This window comes from Drosophila kikkawai, chromosome 3R (genome assembly GCF_030179895.1).
Source record: "Drosophila kikkawai strain 14028-0561.14 chromosome 3R, DkikHiC1v2, whole genome shotgun sequence".
NCBI lineage: Eukaryota > Metazoa > Arthropoda > Insecta > Diptera > Drosophilidae > Drosophila > Drosophila kikkawai.
In genome coordinates this window covers 10095417-10119674 of record NC_091731.1, presented here as the reverse complement: position 1 = coordinate 10119674, position 24258 = coordinate 10095417, and the positions used below count along the sequence as shown (strand labels likewise).

Genomic DNA, 24258 nt, shown 5'->3' with positions numbered 1-24258 from the left:
GCTAATAGTTCGAGCAAAGCAGTTTCATTTGACATTAAAGTTCAAAATCTACTTGTAGACTACATATGCAAGAAGAAAATTCCGATTCAGACTCGGAAAATTGAAATATATTTGTTTGTGGCTTTTTTTTAAATAACATCTTTAAAAACAAAATACAAACTCATTCAATATTTAAAAAAAGAAATGAAAAATTAAAAAAAAATTTTTAAGTTAAAAAAAAATTTTTTAATAAAAAATAAAAAATTAAATTAAATTAAAGGTGTAAAGTTTAATTTCTTTTTAGGTAAAGATTTGATAAAAATTTCAAACTTGGTAAATTTATCGTTACTTTTTATGAAATTCCATTTCTGCCGCTAGAACAGCCAAATCGGCCACTGTGCAACGAAGGCATTTCTTGGCACTTCATACCCCCATCTGCCCCTCATTTTGGCGGAATGTGGGAAGCCGGCGTTCGTTCCATAAAACTTCATATGCGACGGATACTTGGATCCAAGGCTCTCACGTTTGAGGAACTAGCGACTGTTTTGACCCAAATTGAAGCCATCCTCAACTCTCGCCCACTGTGCCCAAATGGGGATAATTCGTTGGACCCGCTGACTCCCGCTCATTTCCTGACTGGAGCTCCTTATACTGCCCTCTCTGAACCCTGCCGTCTGGATATGCAAATCAATCGACTGGAGAGGTGGAATCAGCTGCAAGCTATGGTCCAAGGTTTCTGGAAACGGTGGCATATGGAATACCTGACATCGCTTCACGAACGCACAAAATGGCATCTAGAAACTGAGAATCTGAAGATCGACACACTGGTGGTACTCAAGGAGCCTAATCTACCTCCCTCTAAATGGATTCTTGGACGCATCAGCGAGGTGCACGCAGGATCAGATGACAAAGTACGGGTCGTAACAGTAAAGACGGCCCATGGATTCTACAAACGCCCAATTACCAAAATTGCTGTCTTGCCTCTGTGCTGAACGACCGTTCAGGGGGGCCGGTATGTTTGGGAACGAGACACCCTGTATTGGGTTTCGCGCTCTTTGTTTTGATCGCCGCTGCCGGCGGCCTTATCAGCGGTCGCTAAGCGAGCAGCGCATCGCTGCACATGCGCGCGAGCTTTTGCCCAGTAATTTTCCATTCATTTCTAACTCCTAACTGTAACTTGTTTACGTCTTCGACTAGCATAATCGAATGACGTGCATAGCCAAAGCTTAGTCAGTCACATTCTTGCTCTCAATGCAATCTAACGCAGCGCGGTCGACAATATTAAATGTAATTGTTCGGAAATAAATAAAATTATATTAAACAGTATACACTAGGGCGGATTCATTTATAAACACATACCTTTCAAATTTTTTTTATAGATATATCATATCGGAAATTTTCTTATCGATATACACCGCTTAAATAAACCATTCAAAATTGTAACAAATACAGGACCCATTTACTGGACGCCCTTACGTAGAGTACAACATGGCTATGGGACAGACAATCATATACAGACCGTCAGGGGAATGAGAGAACAAAAATAAATATTTGACTAGCCCCGAAAAAAAAGAAGAGTTAGGGGCAGGTAGATCCCGTCTGTGCGGGATGTAATGAACGAAATATGCCCACTGCAAGTTGAAGTTTACGTATGCGCAATCCGTGAATGTATATACGTATACATATGTAGAGATATACATTGTGTACATATATATAACAATGTTGGAGACACACACAGTTGAGTCAGATAGGTCTGGGCAATAAAAAACATCATCGAAGCCATTTGTCAAAAGACAACACGACAAAACTTGGAGGGGGAGAGGAGAGCGATGAGATGAACGAGGACGAAAACGAGAACGGAGACGTACAGCATTTCGTATTCATTGCCAAAAATCACAATAACAGTGTGCCGCGGCCTTCGTTCTCTCGCCGGCATTTTATAGCACTCGAAGTGCTCACACCTCCCAGAAATTACCGCCCACTACCCAGCAGCCCCCGCCACCACACCAGACCTCACCACCCATATTGTAACAACGCCGCGAAGTAGGCAGTCGCAATGGCAGTGCCACTGGACAGACTTCCTCCTACTAGCTAACTTCTGTCCAAACACGCGTGTCTACAATGCGTTTGGGCTGGGACCACGGACTCCGGACCACGGACTCTGGACTCCAGACTGCGGCCCTCAAGCCCAGGCAGTGATACGGAGACGGGACCGGGACGATTTTAAAGCGTGCTTGGGACTGCGCGAGAAAAAACCATAAATAATCTTGTTGCTCACGGCTGTTGAAATGGCGTGAAATAATAAAAGAGACGTGTAAGCAATAGTCGACCCTAGCAACGGACTTGAGAACCAGTGTTGCCGACTAAAGAAGACAAATTATATAGTCAAAATACATAGCGGCTGTAAGTATTCACTTATACAAAATGCCAAATGCATGCAAAATAATTATTAGAAAGCAAGCCCCTAATGTCGATATGTGTAAATATGCTATATGAGAGAGCCCCTAATATCGATATTAGTGTGAAACATAACTATAGTATTTGAATAAAAAAACGTCCACACTATATTCATGGTGGTTCACTTCCCCTTCCGTTTTTGAGCCTTCTAAAGAGAAGACGTGTTTTTAATTGAAATAAATAATCGAGCGAGTAAAGTGCAAGGAAAATAAGAAAGAATAAAAGAAGACTAAACTTGATACAGGTTACTTAAATCTTTTATTTTGGATGGGCCCAATCCCATGGGATTGCGGATATTTTGTTCTTTCTGAGAAACGTGAAATCTTAATAATTTGTATATGTATGTGTTAGCCAAAATGTTTTGGCTTTAAAATTACAATTTAAGGGAAACATTTTAGTCGTCTTATTTTAATTTATGGTAGCTTAATGATTCGTTTTGTAAATCGAAAAATAATAGTTTTAAGAGGAGTAGAATATAATAATTATATTTCTACAAAATCCTAACCAAGTGCTTAGGTTTGAAATGTATTTTAAATGTTGTGTTTAAAATTGAAAAGTTAAAGCTGTTAAAATTTATAATATCATTATAAGTTTAAAATATGCAAAATATTTGAAGATCTCCTTTGTCTTTAGGTAAAAAGTTTAAGTTATCTAAAAATTTCAACTTTCAGGACTTCTGTTACATGGTAGTATTGTTTATAACTGCGAAAAAAGTTATAGTTTTATAGGCGTCTATCTTGAATAAAGTCTGTATAAACTGCTGCAATTGTCTTCCGAGTTACGATATGTCACATCATTGAGATATATAAAGTATGTAAGTATGTATATATTTCATCAATATGATAATTGAAACTAAACTTCAATAAGCAATTTTTTTAATAACGTTCAAGAGAATACAACAAAGTTGTAATACAAGGATCTGAGAAAAATCCAAATTCGCAACTCTAATGGCAGCGAGAAGCAATCGCAATGGCAATGGCAACGGCAATGGCAACAATCGTGGAGGGCATCGCATGGCCCTGAGCTTGTTGAGTTTTGTTCTCCATGCCGCTGTTGTCCCTTTTGTTGTTGTTGCTTCCTGCTGCCTGTGTAGTTATTGGTGTTGCCGTAACGGTTACCGTTAGTATCCTGCCGCTGGCCATTGTCGAGAGCCTCGATCAAATCGCGTTTTTTAGTGGGTCCCTACAATCGAAACGTTTGCGATTTTACTTCGCTGTATTAAGTGAATGACTAGGTTGCGTATACGCAACGTGTGCGTCGACTGGATGGCCCAGAAAAGGCATTCAAACTATCAAGAAACAGAACCGTTAATGTAAGAAAAATGTTTAAAATAAAGAGCCTTAAGTATCAATCAAATAGGAAAAAATAAATACAATATTGTTAATAGAAATGAGAGGATATATATAAATATCTTGAGATCTGTTCAACGACTGCTAACATATTAGAATCTCCAAGAATTTGATCAGAATTTAGATTTTAATTTTGTGCGATTCGAATGACTTTGTATGGCTGCCATTAAAATGATCGTTTAATTTAGAGGCATATGAAAAATTGTAAATTCAATATATTAACTATAAAACTGTAAATATATCTGTTCAAGTAACTTACTATTCAGCAGTCCAAGGGGCAGACCACTATTTTAATTAAATCGATTCTGAAATTGTATTGTATAGTAAAATATCGATAAATTGATTGTATAATCGATATTATATTGAGCTCTAGCAGGAATACCATCTTCAAGTCGCTGTAAAGTAACTTAAATAAAAGTAAAATAAAGTAAAGTGATATAGTAATAAATATGGATATTTCGCCCACCACAGTCGGAAAAATAAATCTATACCTCCGATACCAACTCTCGATTAAATGATCTATCATCCATATTAATAGATTAATGGATCGTGGCCGAAATTTATTTAAGGAAAGCTCTTTGGAAATCCTCTAGAATTTTGCAAAGAATGCGAGACCCAAGCGCAACCTTATTATTTCTGTCCAACCAGATTTTCCATCATATAAGCTCTGTCAGCGGAAGCCTTCTACTTGATTTATGTACCCATTGTTCCAGGGCTACAAATCCGCATAGATAAACGTGGTCCGGGTGTGTATTCAAGCAATTTATGAAATCCCGCCCCGGGGCCTGTAATTCAGACCCAGCCACAAGCCATTCAATGTCCAGCGGGATTAGAGACAAATTAAAATTGTAATATTTTATTTATGTGCGTTGCGGCTGGCGCTGCTTACGACAGCAGGAATAACCACCTCGAAGCGAAGCTGGAATTGCGGCACGTTGTCCTTTTTGGTCCTTGGCTTGGCCTTGGGTATTACGGGTTAATTTGTGTGTTTATTGCAGTTGGCCAAGTTTTTTGGTGCTGGGCTTTTGGACCATCTTTGGGGAGGGCCACAGACACTTGAACGTATTTACACGGGATATGCCAACAACAAGTGGAAGGAAAGCAGCAACACCAACAACAGTAATAACAACAACACAAACACCAAGAACACCACCAACAACAAGAGTAACAACAACAATAAAAGAAGCTGAAACAGAGATGGCAAATGGCAAATGCCGAACGGCAAAACGAAATATTGTAGACTATTTAAAAAATTTATGTGCGGATGTTTTGCCGTCGGGATATTTCCGGTTTATGATGATTATGTTTTGTGTGCGCTTCCTCTGCTTCTCGCTCCCACCCATCGCCCATCGCTTTTATTTTCGTTTATTTTTAACAAGCGGATTACTTGGCGCCACCCCTCCGGTTTACTCCCCCCAGTTTTCCCATCCGACTCGACTCACTCCTTCAGCGAATTTTCCTTTTGGCTCTTTGTTTGCCCTGCTCCATTCCGCTCCATCCCGTCAACTTCCATCCCATTCATCGTGCATAATAATAAACATAATTTGGTTTATTCTTTATTTTTTGTTCACTTTCTTCTTTTTTATGTATATTTATTCATTTGCCTAGCCAGTAAATTGTTGCGTGTGCATTTTAATTATTGTTTTGCAACTGTTTTTTATGTTTATTGGTTACTTTCAGCTCGGTTTTTTCTTCCCTTTGCTTGATTTGCACCATAAAAGTCCTTTAGACATTTCAGAGTTCGGTTTTTCTACCACATATTCCAAGTAATTTATGTCTTTCATTGGCAGTAAGTGGGTATTTAAAGGACATGCCGAAATTGCAATACTTACAATTTACAAAAAATATATATTGGGAGGTTTTCATTTATCATGTTGAATATCTAATGAGGCGATGTTTTAAGTAATATTAAATTATAAATAGAGTAAAAGATAAATATAAAACTTGTATAATTGATCTTTGTAATTTTCCGTAAAATAATTTTTGCTTTTTGAATTCTTAAATCTAGTGTCTTTAAATTTAAATTAGAAAAATAATGTCTTCAATATCCTTTTTATTATAAAATATTTATTAATGATGTATGTAATGTAATGATGTTTATGTAATGATGTATATATGTATAACTCAAGAGACTTAATATATGTATGTGCATATCTAGAAAGTTAATAATCAATATAAAGATGAAGATATATTCTGACTCTTAAAAAATCCTTGGTATTTACATTTAAATAAATTCTTAACTTTCATTAAAAACCCTTTTCCCCTTCTTAAAGGCCTGACAACGACAAATTACATGTCGCGCCAATGGGAAAAAAAATATTTGAAGCAAGTGGAAATTAATTTGCCTGCAACCACACCAAAAACAAAAAAAAGGGGGAACAAGAAGCCGGAGAGTAGCAAAGCGAGATACCAATAACAAGAGCTGAAACACAAAAGCCAACACAGATGTGAGCGGGTTCGCAGGGAGTTGGGAATTATTTTTATTTCTTTATACAAAAGGCGACATCGTCGTCTGGCTTTTATTACGCCCGGTCATTCGCTGTTGGCGGTGACGGTGGTGGTGATGGTGATGGTAGTCCTGGTGGTGGTGGCATTTGGCTGTGGTGTAGGGCTTGGTCAATGGCCAGCAGCCACAAAAAGTAATCTCTGAGCATAAACGCATATCCTGGGCTGCAATTATGCCAAATGTTGAGCATAATGCCACCGCAATTTTCATTACCGCACACGTCATGTGTGTGTGTGTATGTGTGTGTGTCCTTGGGTGTGTGTGTGTCCACCGCACCGAAAAATAAATGCTAAATTTTGATACACATTTCGTTGGCGGTGTTAAGCTCTGAAATGCTTATTAGGCCAGTCCGGCAAACAGCAAAAACAACTGGGGAGTTCAGCTCCGTTCAGTTCAGCGAACGAAAAGCCAAAAAAAAAACAATAACTGGGCCTTAACCCAACAATGACTGAGCCACCGCCGCTGCTGCTGCTGCTGCATGTACGCCTCATAAAAGTCTAATTAATTAAAATCGTGCCCGAGCAGCCAGCGGCAATCCCAGAGCCAATGTGCCAGCCTCAGCGGCAACCTCGGCGTCAACGCTGCGTATGCGTAATGCGCTCAGGGACTTTGGCCAGGATGGCTGGCTGACTGGTTGGCAGGCGCTAATTAAAAGCTTGCCGCATAACTTTTCTAACCAAAAAGAATGTATAAGACTCATAGGAAAATGAAAATTACAGGCCTTATCGATGCCACGAATCGGATATGCTCTGTAATTGAATTTTGTGGCAAGATAACATATGTGGTGGTGACATCAGCTGGGCACTGAAATAGGTCTAAATAGGAGTTTTTTGTACAAAATTTACAAAAATGTATTAAAAATTTCTTTAATATGGAGAATTATAATTTTAGGTTTACAGAATTAAGTACATTTAAAAGCTAAAGCAATTAAATGTTTGAAATCTTTTTAATAGATTTCTTCTTTCTTCTTTTTAAGTATTGTTTTTTTATTATTTACTTATGAGTAAGTTTAGAAGAAATAAATCATTTATAAAATATACGTGCTGCTTCTCAACGTAGCTTATGCTCTCTACACAATAGAAGTGTAGTACAACTAAGACTTCTGACGTTCTTTCAGCTCGAAGAAAGGAAGAAGACCAGCAGCTCACGTGTTATAAAGTTAATCAGCCCTGGAAATGTTAGTTCCTGCCCCTACATTAGTGCCTGTTCTCTCCGCACCAGCATCCATCCACCCGCCAACCCCCCGAGAGACTTGGTCGTCGCAGTGATGAAAATCACTTTTAATAAACTTCTTTCCTACTATTGATGATTTTTATTGCGTGAGGTTTTCACGAGCTCAGTGCGGGATGTTAATTAGATTTTATTATGCGTGTGTCTGTGGGCGTTTGTCCTTTGTGCGCTTATGTCGGGGGCCAGATAATGCCAGCGGGGATTATGGCTTATTAAAAGGCTTATGAAAGTCAAAAGAAAAGTTTACTTAATTTCAGTTAGTTAAGCGCCAATGAAAGCCGCCCACTTGAGTATTGGCCAAGAGAAGCAGCGGCAGCAACAGCAGCAGCAGAGCCAGCGAAGTTCCCTTGGCGTCTTTGCCAAATGGCCAATAAAACCTGCTCTGTGTTGGGTCAACTCTCCCCCAGCCGCGGTGGGGCTTTGGCAATTTTACAAGAATTTTTGGATTAGACTTTGGCGGCAGTTTATGGCCGGCACATAAATTCAAATGTTGCATACATTAAATCAAATAAAAATCTGCAATAAACATGAAATTGACAACACGTTGAGTGCAATTTGGTTTCAGCTAGCATCTAACTTATTAGCCACATTTTTTGGGGCCCATATTTTATATACAATGTATAAGGGAACGAAAATAAATTTGATGAGTTGAAAATACAGTTGGCCTATTGTCCAATAGATATGGTTGATAAGATGTTAAGTCTAACACTACGTTACAAAGTCATATTTCTTACTTCATTGAATGAAACGTTTACAATTTATTTGTAAATCAATTTAAAAGATTTAAATTGGAATTGATTAGTACATCAATTTACATGTAAACTTGACCTTCCTACGGAAATGCCTTTATGCGTTTATTTTTTAACAAAGAAGGCAAACCAAACACTGATAGGAACAACCTCTAATTAACGTATCTTATCGGTGAACTCACACCAAATGCGTTATCAAACCGCTTGTTATTATTTTTTCCCAGTGATTATTCATGCCCTTTTTACGGACTGATCCCTGTAGTTGGGTCTATTTTAATGCGCAGAGCGTTTGTTACCTTGGCTATCGATGGACCGTTACACTCCACTGGTTTCAAGGGGAAGCTCTCTACGCTTTTAGGCACAGCCTTGGGTTCCAGAATCTCCACTTCGACCACAGACATCTTCTGGTTCACGTTCCTGGGGTATTTTACCCAGCAATTGTGAGCGCAATTGTGCGCACTTTTTTCATCGGCTTGTCCTGCGCATTTTAATGTCCTTTTTTCTTTTTTTTTTTCAATTCCCCTTTTCATTTTGGTTTTTTCTTTTTTTATGTTTGCAGAAAAAGAGTTGAAAACATGCTGGGCACGTGCTGATTGATGTAAAATGCGTAATGAGCGCGGTTATGTTTATGGGAAAAAAAAGGAAAGAAAAATAAAGAAAGAAGTGAAAGGAAAAGGGTTCGGATAGATAACGACTGGTGAAGTTTTCTAATTAGAATATACAGGATGCTCAAAGAAGCGGCCTATCTACCATTAATTTTCTTTTTTTTTTTTAGTTAATATTTGTATTTATTTGCTCGTGAAATGAAATCAATAGATTTAAGGAATTTACGAGCTAATTATAGACGATTAATATTTTTTAATTGCTGAAAGAGATAATAAATTATAAAAACTTTTACATTTGTCGAAAAGATTTAGTGAAAAATAATTTCTTTCGCATTCTGTTGCTATTCCACCGACTGATAAGATATTGCACTATCAGGACTGATACAAACATTTACAATTCACGCGGTTTTGGACGCTGCTTATCAAGTTATAGCATTCAGCTTAAGCAATCGCAAGGTTATAAACATTTAGTTTGTTTTTTTTTTTTCAAGTTTTGTAGTGTAAGTATTTGCGAAAAGTTGAGTTAAAAATTACTACAATAATGGTTAATAATAATTAAGATGGTTAATAAAAATACAGAGATCTCTTCTTATTTAAAGTTTTTCAATTAAAATATATTTTTTATATAATTAACATGATTTATAACAATAAACGTAAACTGATAAACAAATTTCTAACTCGTAACCCTTTTTAAAACAAAAGGATGCTTTATTTTATATTTACAACGTTGTTATTTGAAGTTGTTTTGCAAATAGAGAGCGCATTGATAAATTTATATACATTTTTCTAACGTATACTTGCTCTTAAATGAAATATCTTTGTGGCTACCTTACCATGGGTACATTGAACCGATACTCAAGGTTCCGCGTTGCCAACGAAACCAGTTTCCAGCCGAGAAAAATCACAATCATGGCACTCAGTCCGATCCTGCCGAAGAGAACCGAAACCACGTCCACATTGTAGTACTGCACCAGAGACATCTCCTGCTCGGCGATTCGCATGTGGTCTGCTCCCTTGTGCCGCAGGACATACTCCGTCCACCAGAGAGCAGTCTCTATGGGCGTCATGGGCTGGTCGTGGAATCTGGCGGACAACTCGAGGGCCCTCTGCTTGTAGCTGGGCTTTTGGGTCAGGTCCTCGATGGCCTCCACCACCATCTCCGGCATAAGACCCGTGATGTCCAGGCTCCGGGCCACTCCTATCTTCTCCATGCGATCACTGTTCTGGAACTGATCAAAGAAGATCGGTAGACACAATAGAGGCACGGCGTAGTGGGTGGACTCTATGGTGCTCAGGAGACCGGCATGGGTGATAAAAAGCTTGACATTGGGATGCTTGAGAATCGCACGCTGCGGCAGAAGTCCTCTGGCATACACATTCGTCGATTTATTGGCCATTGTTGGGTCATTACTTTTCCAAACCACGCGTTGCTTCAGTTGCTTAAAAGCAGCCAACATTGTGGCCAACATTTTTGGGGGCAGCCACTTGTCCAACATCTGCAGACCCATGGAGAAATAGATAACGCCGTGCTCCGCTTCATCCAGAAATTGTTTGAGTTCAGCTCCCAGGGGTTCAGGGGGCTCATGCAAGTGCATGCCTGCCACCTCTACGAGATTGGGAACATTGCTCCGCACCCTGCCCATGCTAAAGTGCTGATTGATCAGAATCAGCGAGAATCTCCGGCGGAGATCGTGAAGACTGACTGGCGCATTGGGGAAATTCTGTTTGTACAGATCAATTTGACGGGGCAGGTAGATGAAGCGCTCCACCAGTCGCTCCTCCGTGATGAAGATCAGGTTGTGCCACTTCTCCAGCAGACTGAGACCTGGAGAGTAGCCCAGGGCGGACATTGGCTCGTAGACACTCGGAGCCGAGTTACCCACCAGGAAGTCAATGTTCCATGCTGATCCGTAGGCAGCGATGCCCACCAGAGGAGCGTTAAAGACCTGCGAGAATCCGTAGAGAGCATCCGTGTGCGATGCCTCCAGAATGATCATAGAGTACTGGGCACTAGTATTCCGGAGCAGCGCCTTCACACCGGGATCCTCGAGCACGAACCTTGAACAGTTGTAGAAATAATCGGACACAAACTGAGCCTCCATCCACTTGCTTTGCTCGATGTCGTAGTCAAACTCCAAGAGTACTGTGAACGGATTTTAATCGCAGACATTTTATCAATTATTTGGGTTTAAAAAATAACAGAGCCATAAATAGCTTTAAAAGTCACATTAAACAAGAACTCTGACCTAGTTTAATAAAATTCAAATTGAACATTAATCTTCTCAAAGAATATATTGCATTACCGATTAAATTAGTTTTCCAGTATAAAATTAAACATAATGAGTGGCTATTCGTATACAATTTGTTATTGTTTTGCAACTCATAGTCCATTTCATGTATAGTAATCCATAAAATAATCTCGATTTGATAACACTAATTTCGTTAGAGTTAATTTTAGGTGAGGTTCATTACTTTTCATAAGCATATCCAATTTGGCGACGCGAATGTGATGCACTCCCTCGATTTCGGGCATTTCGGTGGTGGCCGATATCAGGGTCAGCTGGTGACCCCGCTGCACGATGCTCTTCAGATATGGTGTGATTAATAGGTAAGACGACCCGAAGGTATACGAAAATATGGCCAAAATGTTCTCAGTTCTGGCCAATTGAGGGCACAACAGGCCACAGAGCAGAGCCGGGAGCAGAAGACCAGCGATGCCCGGGCCCCTCGTCATCTCACACAAATCGACCGCACATGCCGCCGCCCGAACTGATACTGCCTTGGTCAGGGTCGGCCGGAGTACTCGGCCAGACATGCTCGAGGGGGCAATCTAATCAGCGGGCGCAAAGAGCGAAAAGGCAAAAGAGTTCCAATCGTTGGCTCTTCAGTTAGTCAGTCGGACAACTGGCGCTCGATCGATATGTTCGCCCTGGGGCGATGGCTTCTCCCGCTGCTATGTCTGATCGGATGTACTAACGCCGCCCGAATCCTGGTCATCGCCCCCTTTGAGTCCCATTCGCAGTGCCTCCTGATGACACCCTACATAAGGGCCCTCGCCGCTAGGGGTCACCAGCTGACCGTGATCCACGCTTTCCAGCAATGCCAATCCGTCGGCAATGTGAAGTACATACGCATAACGGATAACAATAACGTATATTCAGGTATGTGAAGGGAGTGACACACGCGGAAAATTCAGACATTTGAAAATACAACTTTGGGTGCAAGATAACGCCTCGTCGGCACGTAAAGTGATAAGATCGAATAAAAATTTAGAGTATAATGATTAAGGGTTTCAGCCTGATGCAAGTCGAAACCCATGTTTCTTAGGTTCTATCTATCCAATAAATACTCCCTTTAATATTTAACTTAAGAAAAAATATTCTAGAAGCAAATCAATTTTATTATATTTTCTTAAAACCTTTGCACAAACCTATTTTTTATAGTATAAATATAAATATATACCTATATATTTTTTTATATTTTTCCAGAATTCGAAGAGTTTCTGATACAATCTTTAACGGCAAACAAGTGGGGAGAAATGATTTCCATGACGAGAATTATGATTAACGCATCGCTGAATGTGCTCAATAACTTTGAGGTTCGGCAGTTGGTCCAATCGAATACCACCTTCGACTTGGTAGTTGTGGAGCCCTCATTCTCCGATGTGCTCTTCGGCTTGGCAGCCCAATTCAAAGCCCCACTGATGGGTCTGTCAACGTGCGGAGCGGACTGGTACCTGAACACCTTGGTGGGGCTTGAGTCATCCATGATTCTGGAACCGCTTATGCCTATGGGGGCGAGACCTGTGAAGCATCTGTGGGACCGCATGTACAATTGGTACTACACCACCGAGGAATGGCTGCTGGTACAACTAGTATTCCTTCCCAAACTGCGAATGGTTCATGATCACTTCTTTGGGCACTTGGAACAGACCTTCTCGGAGATCCGTAACAGCTTCTCTCTGATTCTACTCAATCAACACTTTAGCCTGTTTCGGGCCAGGTCGAGTGTGCCGGGAATGGTAGAAGTGGCCGGCTTTCACATCCCCAAAGAGGACCCAAAGTTGCCCAAGGATCTGCAGCAGTTCATCGACGAAGCGGAGCATGGTGTAATCTTCTTTGCATTGGGTGTGGAGTTGCAGAGCAAGGATTTGCCGGTGGAAACGCAGAAAATGTTTCTGGAGACGTTTAAGCTGATGCCGCAGCGCGTAATCTGGAAATTTGAAGGTGAGCCACCGTGTGCGGTAAGCGATAATGTCTATCTGGCAAAGCTGTTGCCCCAACAGGCCATCCTGGCCCATCCGAACGTGAAGCTCTTCATTAGCCACGGCGGAATGCTGAGCATCATCGAGGCCGCTTACTATGGAAAGCCGGTGCTGGGCATGCCTATTTTCTTCGATCAATTCCGAAACCTACGTGTGCTCGTGGAAGACGGGGCTGCCCTCCAGTTAAGCATCAACAGCGTGGCTGGGGAGGAGTTCAAGGAGGCTATGGATCGTCTGGTAAACGAGCCGAGTTACCGAGAAAATGCAATGGCCTTATTGAAAAGATTCAGAGATCAGCCCATGCATCCCCTGGATGTGGCCATTTACTGGACGGAGTACATCGTGCGTTACAGGGGAGCAAGTCATATGAGAGTGTATCCTGCCTACATAAAGCTGGTCGACTACTATTCCGTGGACAAATTCCTGATGGTGGGAATCCGCTTGACCTTGGTGGTGGTCATCGTGTTTTTTACGCTTTCCAAGTGGAGGTGCCTCCTCGCCCATTTGGCCCGACTGGCGGAGCGGGTTTGGCCCATCCACATGGTGATGAGTTGCGTTATTAGAATATATAAGTACTTTAGTTTAAAGTTAAACTTTTAAATAGGTTTATTTACATTGAGGCAAGAGCAGGTTTCATAATAATTGCGCAATAATTCAGCAGTTGTAAGTATTAGAGGTTAACAATCTGCAATGTTATTTGGTATGAAATTGATTATTTTTAAATTTATGCAAGCAGAGTATTAATTCTATGTTTTTGGGGATATAATGCTGAATAATACTTAACAATCAGTGGTATTCCAACCGCTCACCATCTGCGTAGTTAGAGTAAAAATTCATATATTTGAGTGCTTTCAATTGGATTGTAATAACTTTTATTAAGAGCTGTCCAAACTTTATCTAATCTTAATTATCCCCTTTTTTATGATAGTTAAAAGTGTTTCCAGGTTTATTTTTGGAATCGAATAAGTGCTTTTGTCTAGGCGCCGTCGGCTAATATTTTTCCCATTGTATTAAATTGTTGAGGAAACTTAAGGACGATATATGATATACAATAAAATTTATAAAAGCGTATTTCTTTTATTTTTAATTTATTTTTTAGTACCTTACTTAATTCAAAATGCTGGTCTGATACAGATGCAGACTATCTAATCAGCGAAACCAAAACACTAAAGAGTTCCAATCGCTGGCTCTTCAAACAATCAGTTAGTCAGTCGAAAAACTGGCGTTGGAACGATATGTTCGCCCTGGGGCGATGTCTTCTGCCGCTGCTCTGGCTGACCAGCGCCGCACATGGCGCCCGGGTACTAGTCATTTCCCCCTTCGAGTCCTATTCGCAGTGCCTCCTGATTACGCCCTACGTTCAGGCCCTTGTCGATCGAGGTCATGAGTTGACGGTGATCCATGCCTTCCAGCACTGTCAGCCCATTGGCAATGTCACGTATATACGCATTTTTGATAATATGAACGTTTGCTCAGGTATGTGAAGTAAAATAGTATATTTCTATGCTGACTTCGTCTATTATAACTATGGAAACATTAAATTATTAAAGATAAGATATAAAGATAACACAGCCTCCTTATATTAATTTATAATGGAAGAACAGTAGAAACTCGTTTGACAGAGACAACTTCATCCTAATTTGTAATGTTTTTTTTTTATTTCAGAATTCGCAGAATTAACTATAATAACCAGATCGATAAGCAAGTGGGAAGAATGTACTTCTCTGACGAGGCTCATGATTAACGCAGCGCTGAATGTGCTGAATAACATGGAAGTTCGGAAGTTGATCCAATCGAATACCACCTTCGACTTGCTAATTGTGGAACCGACATATACCGATGTGTTATTTGGCTTGGCAACTCAGTTTAACGCCCAGCTGATCGGGCTGTCCACCTGCGGAGCGGACTGGAATCTAAACAGTCTAGTGGGACACGGGGCGTCCATGGCCCTCGAGCCGCTGATGCCCTTGGGAGAGACATCCGCAACAAGCTTTTGGGATCGCCTGTACAATTGGTACTACACCACCGAGGAGTGGCTGCTGATGGAACTGGTGTTTCTTCCGAAACTGAAAGTAGTCCACGACCACTTTTTCGGGCACTTGGGAAAAAGTTTCTCGGAGATACGGCACAGCTTTTCGCTGATTCTACTCAATCAACACTTTAGCCTGTTTCGGGCCAGGTCGAGTGTTCCGGGCATGGTAGAAGTGGCTGGTTTGCATATCCCCAAAGAGGTCCCAAAGTTACCCTTGGATCTGCAGCAGTTTATCAATGGAGCCGAGCATGGTGTGATCTATTTCGCCTTGGGTGTGGAGCTGCCGGCCACGGCTTTAACAGAGGAAAGGCGGAGAATGCTGCTGGAGAGCTTGGAACTAATGCCGCAGCGCGTGATCTGGAAATTTGAAGGTGAGCCACCGTGTGCGGTAGCTGATAACATCTACCTAGCGAAACTGTTGCCCCAGCAGGCCATCCTGGCCCACCCGAACGTGAAGCTCTTCATTAGTCACGGCGGAATGCTGAGCATCATCGAGGCCGCTTACTATGGAAAGCCGGTGCTGGGCATGCCTCTGTTCTTCGATCAATTTCGAAACTTGGATGTCTTGCTGGAGGAGGGCGCCGCTTTGCAGGTAAACATCGACAGTGTGACTGGTAAGGAGCTCAAGGAGGCTGTAAATCGTTTGATTAGCGACCCAGGCTTTCAAGAAAATTCGCTGGCCATATCCGAAAGATTTCGGGATCAACTCAATCATCCCCTGGATGTGGCCGTTTACTGGACAGAGTACGTGCTGCGACACAGGGGAGCACATCATTTGAAGGTCTCTCCGTCCCACGTAAAGCTGGTCGAATATTATTCTTTAGACAAGTTTCTGATGGTAGGAATACGATTGACCCTGGTGGTGGCCATAATTTTTTTTATACTTTTCAAGTGGAAGTGTCTCCTTAGCTATTTAGTCAGACTGGCGGAGCGGTTTTGGCCAATCTACATGTTGATAAGTTTCATAGTTAAAATATATAGGTACTTTAGTTTATTATTTGTGAAGTAACAAAAGGTTTATATATAATTGTAATGATTATTTGCAATGGTATGTGGTAAGAAAGTAAAGCATTTGAATATATTTAAAAATATGTTGTAGTTTTGCTGTAGAATAAACATTACTGGTATCCCAGCGCGGGCTTATATTAAGCTTAAATGTATTTGAATGATTTTATTGAATTTGATTTCTAAAACTGTTATTGAGGTACATTTCAGTAGGGACAATGAATGCCGAGATCATTGGAAGTTATATCTTATCTAAATGATTCCCTCTACCTATGGTTGTTTAAAGTGTTTCCCAGTTTACTATTAAAAATTATATTCTTCCGAAATGTTTAAATATATATAGATCTCGTTCAAATAATGTGCTTAATTTCGATTCTATATTTCTACAAATTATTGTTACCATTATCAACAAATAAAGTTAAAGTTCGAAATGATTATTTTTCGAACCAAGATTAAGCTTGAAACTGATATGATCAACAACTCATTAAGGGTAGGGTATACACTCATCAGTTCTCTGAGTACAAAAACAACGTTCAATAAAAATGTTCTAGTAAACAAAAACAAATGCGAAACACTGAAAAGAGAGAGAGATAAGTACAGAGAAACGTAGAGTTTAATTTTGTGACTTAGTTGTAAAGAGAAACGTAAAGTCTGAGAGAGAGTGCGCCTCACCTTGCTCATGACTTGCATAACAACTAAATAAAAACATAAACAATCAACAAAGTTGTCAGAAGCAAGCCGGTGACGCCGAAAATATATATATGTGTTCATAAATTTAAAAGTATCGAGAGAACTTAATACTGTCTCGCTCCAGTGAACCTCCAATGTTCAGAGCGAGCAAAATTTGGCAATGCTTTTAATCGTCGTTCCCCGATAAATATATGGAAAAGTTTTTTCTATTCGAGATTAGTTGTCGTTTGCCAGCGACTCGCTGTGGTTGCTTTGGGAATGAGCTTGCCATGTTTTGGAACTGGACTGGGTCCGCTCCTCGGAGGCCTGGTATTTGTAGTGCTGGTGGGGATGGGCTTGGGGGCAGCCGCCGTCGAGGGGGAGGTTCAAAGTTCACGCATTCTGGCCGTGTTCCCCTTCCCAGGCCGATCGCAGTACATTTTCGCCGAACAGTATCTGAAGGAGTTGTCCCGGCGAGGTCATAATGTTACTGTGATCAACACTTTTGGCAGCGATAAAACTGAGCCCAACTTTCGGGTTATTGGAGCCAAGAAAATACACGAAATAATGGCGGGTAAGTGCACTTGAAAAGTTTAGAACTTATCAGGTAAAGAAGGCTCTACATGTTGCCATGGCCTTGATCGATCTATTTCAATTGGAAATTGATTAAATCTATATTGTTTAGATAACTAGAAACGTATAGTACATGTAAAACCCCTATGTATTTCAGCATTTTCCAACTTGGCCTACGACCAGACAGCCAGTCAATGGACAGTGCTGACCATGACAACGGATTTTCTTAATCTGCTGACCACAAGTGTGCTGGATGAGCCGGCTGTAAAGGATTTATTGGAAAGTCAGGAGCACTTTGATCTGGTTATAATGGAAACTGTACAGAACGAAGCTCTCTTTGGCCTGGCACAGCATTTTGGGGCCCTGACTATGGGCATCTCGTCGTACGGAACGGATCGTCACATTGATGAGTTGATGGGCAATATATCGCCATTGTCCTACAATCCCATGCTCCTTTCGTCGCGAACGGAGCGAATGGTCTTCGAGGAGCGTCTGTGGAATGTGTGGGAGGCTATTGTCATTTGGCTGCACAAGAGGATTGTCCATCTACCCACCCAAAGGGAGCTGTATGCCAAATACTTTCCTTCTGCCCGGAAATCTCTGGAAGAGATCATGGATAGTTTTTCGCTGGTTCTGTTGGGTCAGCACTTTTCGCTGAGCTATCCACGTTCCTACCTGCCCAATATGATTGAGGTGGGCGGACTCCATCTGCAGCAGCAGCGAAAGGTGCAGGATTTGCCCAAGGAATTGGCCCAGTTCGTAGATCAATCGCCTGAGGGAGTTATATACTTCTCCATGGGTTCGAATATCAAGAGCGCCGACTTACCGCCAGCCCGGCGTGAGGTTCTGATGGAGACGTTCGCCAGCTTGCGGCAGCGGATCCTGTGGAAATTTGAGGACGATCAGTTGCCCGGGAAACCGGAGAATGTTTTCATTAGCAAGTGGTTCCCCCAACCGGACCTGCTGGCTCATCCGAATGTGAAGCTGTTCATCACCCACGGCGGACTACTCAGCACCATCGAGAGCATTTACTTTGGAAAGCCCGTTCTGGGTCTGCCCGTTTTCTACGATCAGCACCTGAATGTCCAGCGGGCGAAGCAAGCGGGCTATGGCCTCAGTGCGGATTTGTGGAGCGCCAATGCCACGGAGCTCACATCCCTGATTCAGGAACTGCTAAGCAATTCCAGTTACGCTGCAGCGGCGCAAACCAAGTCCAAACTGTTCCGAGATCAAAAGGAGACAGCCCTGGAGCGGGCCGTCTGGTGGACTGAGTACGTACTGCGGCACGAGGGAGCCAAACACTTGAGATGTGCCTCCCGCGATCTCAGTTTCATCCAGTTGCATGGCCTCGACACCTGGGGACTGCTCATCGCAGTCACTGCGGTCGCCACACTGATTTTCGTGATTGCCTTGAACTACCTACTGAGGGGTCTCAGTTATATCATCGCCAGGCATCGTGGGTCGGCGAGCAAATTGAAGACCCAGTAACCAATTAAAGTTCATTAACTAGTCTCGTTTATACAGTCACCTATCTGTTGTATGTTTTGTGTTTTGAAGCACTCGTAATCAGTTGAACTTAACACTTTACTCATAGGAATAAGAACAACTTAATGTTTGAGATTAAAGCCCACCTTATGAAACATAAATATGCTTTATTTGTTTTTATTGGAAGAATGGAAAGTTTACATCTTAAGCTGTGCTAATTATAGATTTTGGAAACAGAAAAAAAAAAACTATTGAAAATATAGATTTGTAATTCTTCGCCACGATAGAGTATGAAGGGATTAATATTCAAACATTTCGAAAAAATAATCACTAAGTATCAAACGTATTTATTAACTTTGTTTCTCGGCACGCATAAACTTTAGCCTTTGTTTGTCAGTTTAATTCGGGCTGTCACAAACATAGACATTACACTAAGAAAAACATTGAATCAGAATCAAGTTATTAGCTTAACTTTAAATTGAAATATATGTTTTTTTATATAGGAACGAGTTTAAAATAATTTGTAATATCCCGTTTTTTCCCCTTGATTTTCTAATATTATATATAAATAACCAAGCTCTCTATTTTTTTTGTAATGCATTCAATTGTTAATTTAATCATGCAATTATTTAATATACCAGGTACCTATATATTTATCAAAGTAATAGGAAGACATTTTTTAGTATATACTTTTTTGACCAGCGTCGCCAGCGGCGTCGATTTAGTCTTTCCATTATTTATTTTTATTAAAAGAGAATTCTGGTTCTTATTTTATTATGATTATTATATATATTATTGTATATTTATATTTATTTCTAGGGGTTTCTCAAAGCCCAGCATACCCTACTGTGGCTTTAAAATGTTTTTATTGTATGTTTCTATGGGGTGCGACGGTGAGATGTGGATCGCCTACGAAATTTCCGTAATCGCATCTCAAACGAATTGCCATCGCATGTCAGTGTCTCAGAGTCTTATCTAATAGTAGTAGATAGCCCGCCGTAATGTGTTTTTTCAGATTCAGTTCATCGCTTGAGTTTGCTGCGACTAGACTATGCTGGCCATTCGTCTGTGCAGTTTTTTGCTGATTCTTCCCGCTTGCCTGGAGGCAGCCAGGATACTTGCCGTATTCCCCTTTCCAGGACCATCGCAGTACATCAATGTGGTGCCCTATTTAAAGGCTCTGGCATCTCGGGGCCACGAGGTGACCTCGATCAATGCCTTTCCGCAGAAGAAACCAGTCAAGAACTTTCGAGATATTCCTATCTTGGAAGTGTTTAACAACTACAATGGTAAGTCCCATAAGAGTGAGCTTGGAAACATTGTTTTCTTTAGTTTTATAATCACCATTTCAGATATCATAAACGATCTCAATGATCCCATGAACATATGGGAGGAGAACAACTTTATAAACAAATTCTTTGTGGACATCACGCGCTCTGTTCTCAACAACAAAGAGGTGCAGGAGACCCTGTTGCCGCCTGGAAAGGATCACTACGATCTTATTATTGTGGAGGCTCTGCGCTCGGACGCCTATTACGGCTTTGCGGCCCACTTCAATGCACCTATTATTGGCATCTCCACCTTTGGCACCGACTATAACATCGATGAGCTGGTCGGCAATGTCTCACCCCTGTCGTATATTCCTCTGGTGACAGATGGTTTCACCGACCGAATGACTTTCTCGGAGCGGATGACAAACTTTGTGGACACTACAATTGCCTGGCTCAACTACAGATATGTGCATATGCCGGAGCAGGAGAAAATGTATGCGGAGCACTTCCCGGAAGCATCGAAACGGGTTCCCCTGTCGGAGTTGAACAGGAACTTCTCGCTGGTGCTCCTCAATCAGCATTTTTCGCTGAGTTTCCCACGACCCTACGTTCCGAATATGATCCAAGTTGGAGGTCTGCACATTTCTCACAAGCCAGCTCCCTTGCCCAAGGACCTGGAGGATTTTATTCAGGGTGCCGAAGATCAGGGTGTGATCTACTTTTCCCTGGGTTCAAATGTCCAGAGCAAGGATCTACCGGCTGACAGAAGGGAGGTGATTCTGAAGACCTTTGCTAGTCTGCCGCAGCGAGTCCTGTGGAAGTTCGAGGACGACCAGCTGCCGGGAAAACCCCCAAATGTTTTCATTAGCAAGTGGTTCCCCCAGCCCGACATCCTGGCCCACCCGAAGGTGAAGTTGTTCATCACTCATGGCGGTTTGCTGAGCACCATCGAGAGCATCCATCATGGCAAGCCCGTTTTGGGTCTGCCCTTCTTCTACGATCAGTTCCTGAACGTCAGGCGGGCCACTCAGGCGGGATTTGGCTTGGGACTGGATCACAAGACGATGACCCAGCAGGAGTTCAGGGCGACAATCGAGCGGCTGCTTAAGGAACCTCGGTATGCGGAGACGGCCAAGCAAATGTCGGATCGGTATCGGGATCAGCCCATGTCTCCACTGGACACGGCCATATGGTGGACAGAGTATGTGCTGCGGCACAAGGGAGCGTACCACATGCGAGTGGCTGGCCAGGATTTGGGTTTCTTCGCCTACCACAGCGTGGATGTCATTGGAACTCTTTTGGGTGGAGCCCTACTGATCATTGTGGTAACTGCTGCCCTTCTTTGGAAAATAGCAAAGCTAGCTGGACTTGGAAGTTCCAAGAAGAAACTAAAAGAGCAGTGAAAATAATGATTTTTTTAATTAGCGGATCTTTTTATGTCCTTTTAATTTTACAACATTAAAATTGGTGATGTAATTGAACATACAAAATTGTACATTATTTTAATCAAATCCGATCTGATTAGTACAAACAACATAGAAAATAAGCCGCAAGATATGAGTTTTTTGATTTATAACATACTTTGAAAGGGTTCTTTCCCTAGTGTGTCTCTCTTTATTGGAAAGGAAAGTTTTTAATTTATTGTCTCAATTCCCCAAGCACACTTTGTGCTTAATCTTATCGTAACTGGCGGGTGGGTGAGCTCCGCTGTCTACACAGTCTTCTGTCTGAGCTCGAGGGCAGCGCATGGCTATTCCAACTATGTTACCTCCGAACTGGTTTCCGAGATGCCTTTGCCTGCTGTTGTGTATACTGCCTGGGTATCTGGACTCTGCTCGAATCTTGGCCTTATATCCCATACCGGGTTACTCGCACTACTACCACTCCTTGCCGTATATTAAAGGTTTGGCCTCTTTGGGTCATGAAGTCACCTTGGTGAGTCCGTTTTCGTTGAAAGAGCCTTTTGCAAATATTCACGAAATTCATGTTCCGGAACTGTTTGACTATAACGAAGGTAAGTACACGGAAGACCACAAAATATAAGATTTATAATATTGTTTAAAATGTAAATATTGCATAGGAGTGATTAGCAATATTATATTTCTATTCTATTTATGTTTTTTTTACAGAGCTTGTTAAGATCTTAACCACGTCACCTGGCACTTGGGAGTATAATGACCATATAAACAACTGCAACCTAAATCTGGCAAAGAAATTTCTAAACAATGACGGAGTGCGTCGGGAGATTCTTAAGCCTGGGAAAACACAATTTGACTTGATTCTCATAGATCTATGGCGGATGGATGCTCTATATGGGCTGGCGGCTTACTTTGAGGCACCCATCATTGGAATAGCATCGTACGGCATCGACTGGAAGATAGACGAGTTGGTGGGCAATACATCCCCGATGTCGTATCTCCAGTCACCCTCATTTAGCTGGCACAATCTGGAGACCTATGCTGGCCGTCTGGCACACTTTATTGAGCGATCGATTTCCTGGGTTAACTGGAGATGGCGGTACGAGGAGAAGCACGAGGCTCTGTACAGAAAATACTTCCCGAAAATCGCCGATAAGAAGCCCCTATCTGAGATTACCCGAAACTTTGCTTTGGTGCTTGTAAATCAACACTTTACACTGGCTCCGCCGCGACCATTGGCTCCGAATGTGATCGAAGTGGGAGGCATGCACATCGATCACCAGCCTACGCCTTTGCCGCCAGACATGGAGAACTTCGTCCAAGGCTCTGGCGAGGATGGGGTTATTTTCTTCTCGCTGGGCACCAATGTCAGAGGCAACACGCTGACAGAGGACCGACTGAGAGTATTGCTGGATACATTTGAGAGTCTGCCACAGCGTATCCTATGGAAGTTCGATGACGAGGAGTTGCGTGGAAAACCTTCCAATGTATTGATTAGGAAGTGGTTCCCCCAGCAGGATATCCTGGCGCATCCAAAGGTAAAGCTCTTCATCACCCACGGGGGACTGCAAAGCACCGTTGAGAGCATTCACCATGGCACGCCCATGCTGGGATTGCCCTTCTTTTACGACCAGTTCCGCAACATGGACCATGTCAGTCAGCAAGGTTTGGGTTTGGTTTTAAACTTTTGGGAAATGACATCTGAAGAGCTTAAGACCACCATTTTGCGGTTGCTAGAGGAGAAGAGTTTCGATATCACGGCGAGAACAATAGCTGCCCGATATAGGGATCAACCCACAAGGCCTCTGGAAAATGCCATCTGGTGGACTCATTACGTTCTTCGGCACAAGGGTGCGACTTACATGCGTGTGGCTGGCCGGGAATTGGACTTCTTCACCTACCACAGCCTGGATGTCCTGGGCACTTGTCTCTTACTTTTTCTAATTATTTTTTCTGTGGCAACCGTTTGTGTGCTGAAGTCACTGAGGTTGATCCTGCGACGTGGAGGTCATAAGAATAACAGAAAACAGAAAGTACAGTAATTGAGGTGTTAATTGGTTGGTTTTTAATTCCTTCATTATATTTTGTAAATTTTTTTTTTATAATATCTGAGAAGTAAATTCAACAAACGTTGCTTAAAAGAGTGAAGTTTATAAACACCAACAAAAGCAAGTTTAAATGCTATTATTATGACCTTGTTTGTGATAACTATAACCTCTTCAATAAAAGCAAAACAAACCAAAAACTAGATGGGGTCTACCGTCATCTGGCCAACTTCAGCTCACATGTGCACTCGATTTCCAGTGGCGCTTTCACCGCAGATAGCACAGGCCGCGACCAAAATGATAGGATATTATGATGAGCGTATTTATCATATAACGATGCTCTCTGGTCACACACAAAGCTGCTCGATTGCCGTCCAGTGAATTATGGAATACGCATACAAATATTTGCACGGCCGTGGCTTGTATACGCCTGTCGGTGCGTATTTATTAACCGCTGCCAATCAGTTGCATACGCTGCGTATGCGTAATATTAAATTGCATGGAGTCACTTCCGTTGGATTGGTTTGGCTCATTTGGGTTCGGCCGCTTTTGGCCGTTTTTGGCCGCATTGCCAAATGCGTAATCAAAAATTCATGAGCTATATAAATGTGGTGTGGCTGC

The 24258-nt window shown here is 41.9% G+C and overlaps 7 protein-coding genes across 8 annotated transcripts; 6 read left to right on the top strand and 1 right to left on the bottom strand.

Annotated features, from left to right (window-relative positions):
• Positions 1-434: 434 nt before the first annotated feature.
• On the top strand, positions 435-971 carry LOC121502063 (uncharacterized). Its single transcript, XM_041774760.1, has one exon. The coding sequence runs from the start codon at positions 435-437 to the stop codon at positions 969-971; it is 537 nt and encodes a 178-aa protein (XP_041630694.1).
• Positions 972-9201: 8230 nt separating this feature from the next.
• On the bottom strand, positions 9202-11631 carry Ugt303A1 (UDP-glycosyltransferase family 303 member A1). Of its 2 annotated transcripts, none has more exons than XM_017176722.3 (2): positions 11348-11631; positions 9202-11018 (listed from the first exon to the last, which is right to left on the bottom strand). In XM_017176722.3, exons 1-2 carry the CDS (start codon positions 11607-11609, stop codon positions 9700-9702), a joined length of 1581 nt encoding a protein of 526 aa, XP_017032211.1. In that variant the 5' UTR covers positions 11610-11631; the 3' UTR covers positions 9202-9699. The 2 variants fall into 2 exon arrangements, with proteins under 2 accessions (XP_017032211.1, XP_041633514.1); XM_041777580.2 differs by lacking the exon at positions 11348-11631 and adding an exon at positions 11179-11323.
• Positions 11632-11781: 150 nt separating this feature from the next.
• LOC108081502 (UDP-glycosyltransferase UGT5-like) lies at positions 11782-14210 on the top strand. The gene is made up of 2 exons (XM_017176720.2): positions 11782-12036; positions 12364-14210. Exons 1-2 carry the CDS (start codon positions 11796-11798, stop codon positions 13737-13739), a joined length of 1617 nt encoding a protein of 538 aa, XP_017032209.1. The 5' UTR covers positions 11782-11795; the 3' UTR covers positions 13740-14210.
• A 163-nt stretch (positions 14211-14373) lies between these two features.
• Positions 14374-16327, top strand: LOC108081484 (UDP-glycosyltransferase UGT5-like). Its single transcript, XM_017176683.2, has 2 exons — positions 14374-14615; positions 14805-16327. Exons 1-2 carry the CDS (start codon positions 14375-14377, stop codon positions 16178-16180), a joined length of 1617 nt encoding a protein of 538 aa, XP_017032172.1. The 5' UTR covers position 14374; the 3' UTR covers positions 16181-16327.
• Positions 16328-17091: 764 nt separating this feature from the next.
• Ugt35A1 (UDP-glycosyltransferase family 35 member A1) lies at positions 17092-19064 on the top strand. The gene is made up of 2 exons (XM_017176729.3): positions 17092-17419; positions 17576-19064. The coding sequence occupies exons 1-2, from the start codon at positions 17125-17127 to the stop codon at positions 18904-18906; spliced, it is 1626 nt and encodes a 541-aa protein (XP_017032218.1). The 5' UTR covers positions 17092-17124; the 3' UTR covers positions 18907-19064.
• An 867-nt stretch (positions 19065-19931) lies between these two features.
• On the top strand, positions 19932-21720 carry Ugt35B1 (UDP-glycosyltransferase family 35 member B1). The gene is made up of 2 exons (XM_017176679.2): positions 19932-20192; positions 20256-21720. Exons 1-2 carry the CDS (start codon positions 19955-19957, stop codon positions 21575-21577), a joined length of 1560 nt encoding a protein of 519 aa, XP_017032168.1. The 5' UTR covers positions 19932-19954; the 3' UTR covers positions 21578-21720.
• Positions 21721-21918: 198 nt separating this feature from the next.
• LOC108081483 (UDP-glucosyltransferase 2-like) lies at positions 21919-23934 on the top strand. Its single transcript, XM_017176682.3, has 2 exons — positions 21919-22188; positions 22304-23934. The coding sequence occupies exons 1-2, from the start codon at positions 21921-21923 to the stop codon at positions 23632-23634; spliced, it is 1599 nt and encodes a 532-aa protein (XP_017032171.1). The 5' UTR covers positions 21919-21920; the 3' UTR covers positions 23635-23934.
• The last annotated feature ends 324 nt before the right edge of the window (positions 23935-24258 follow it).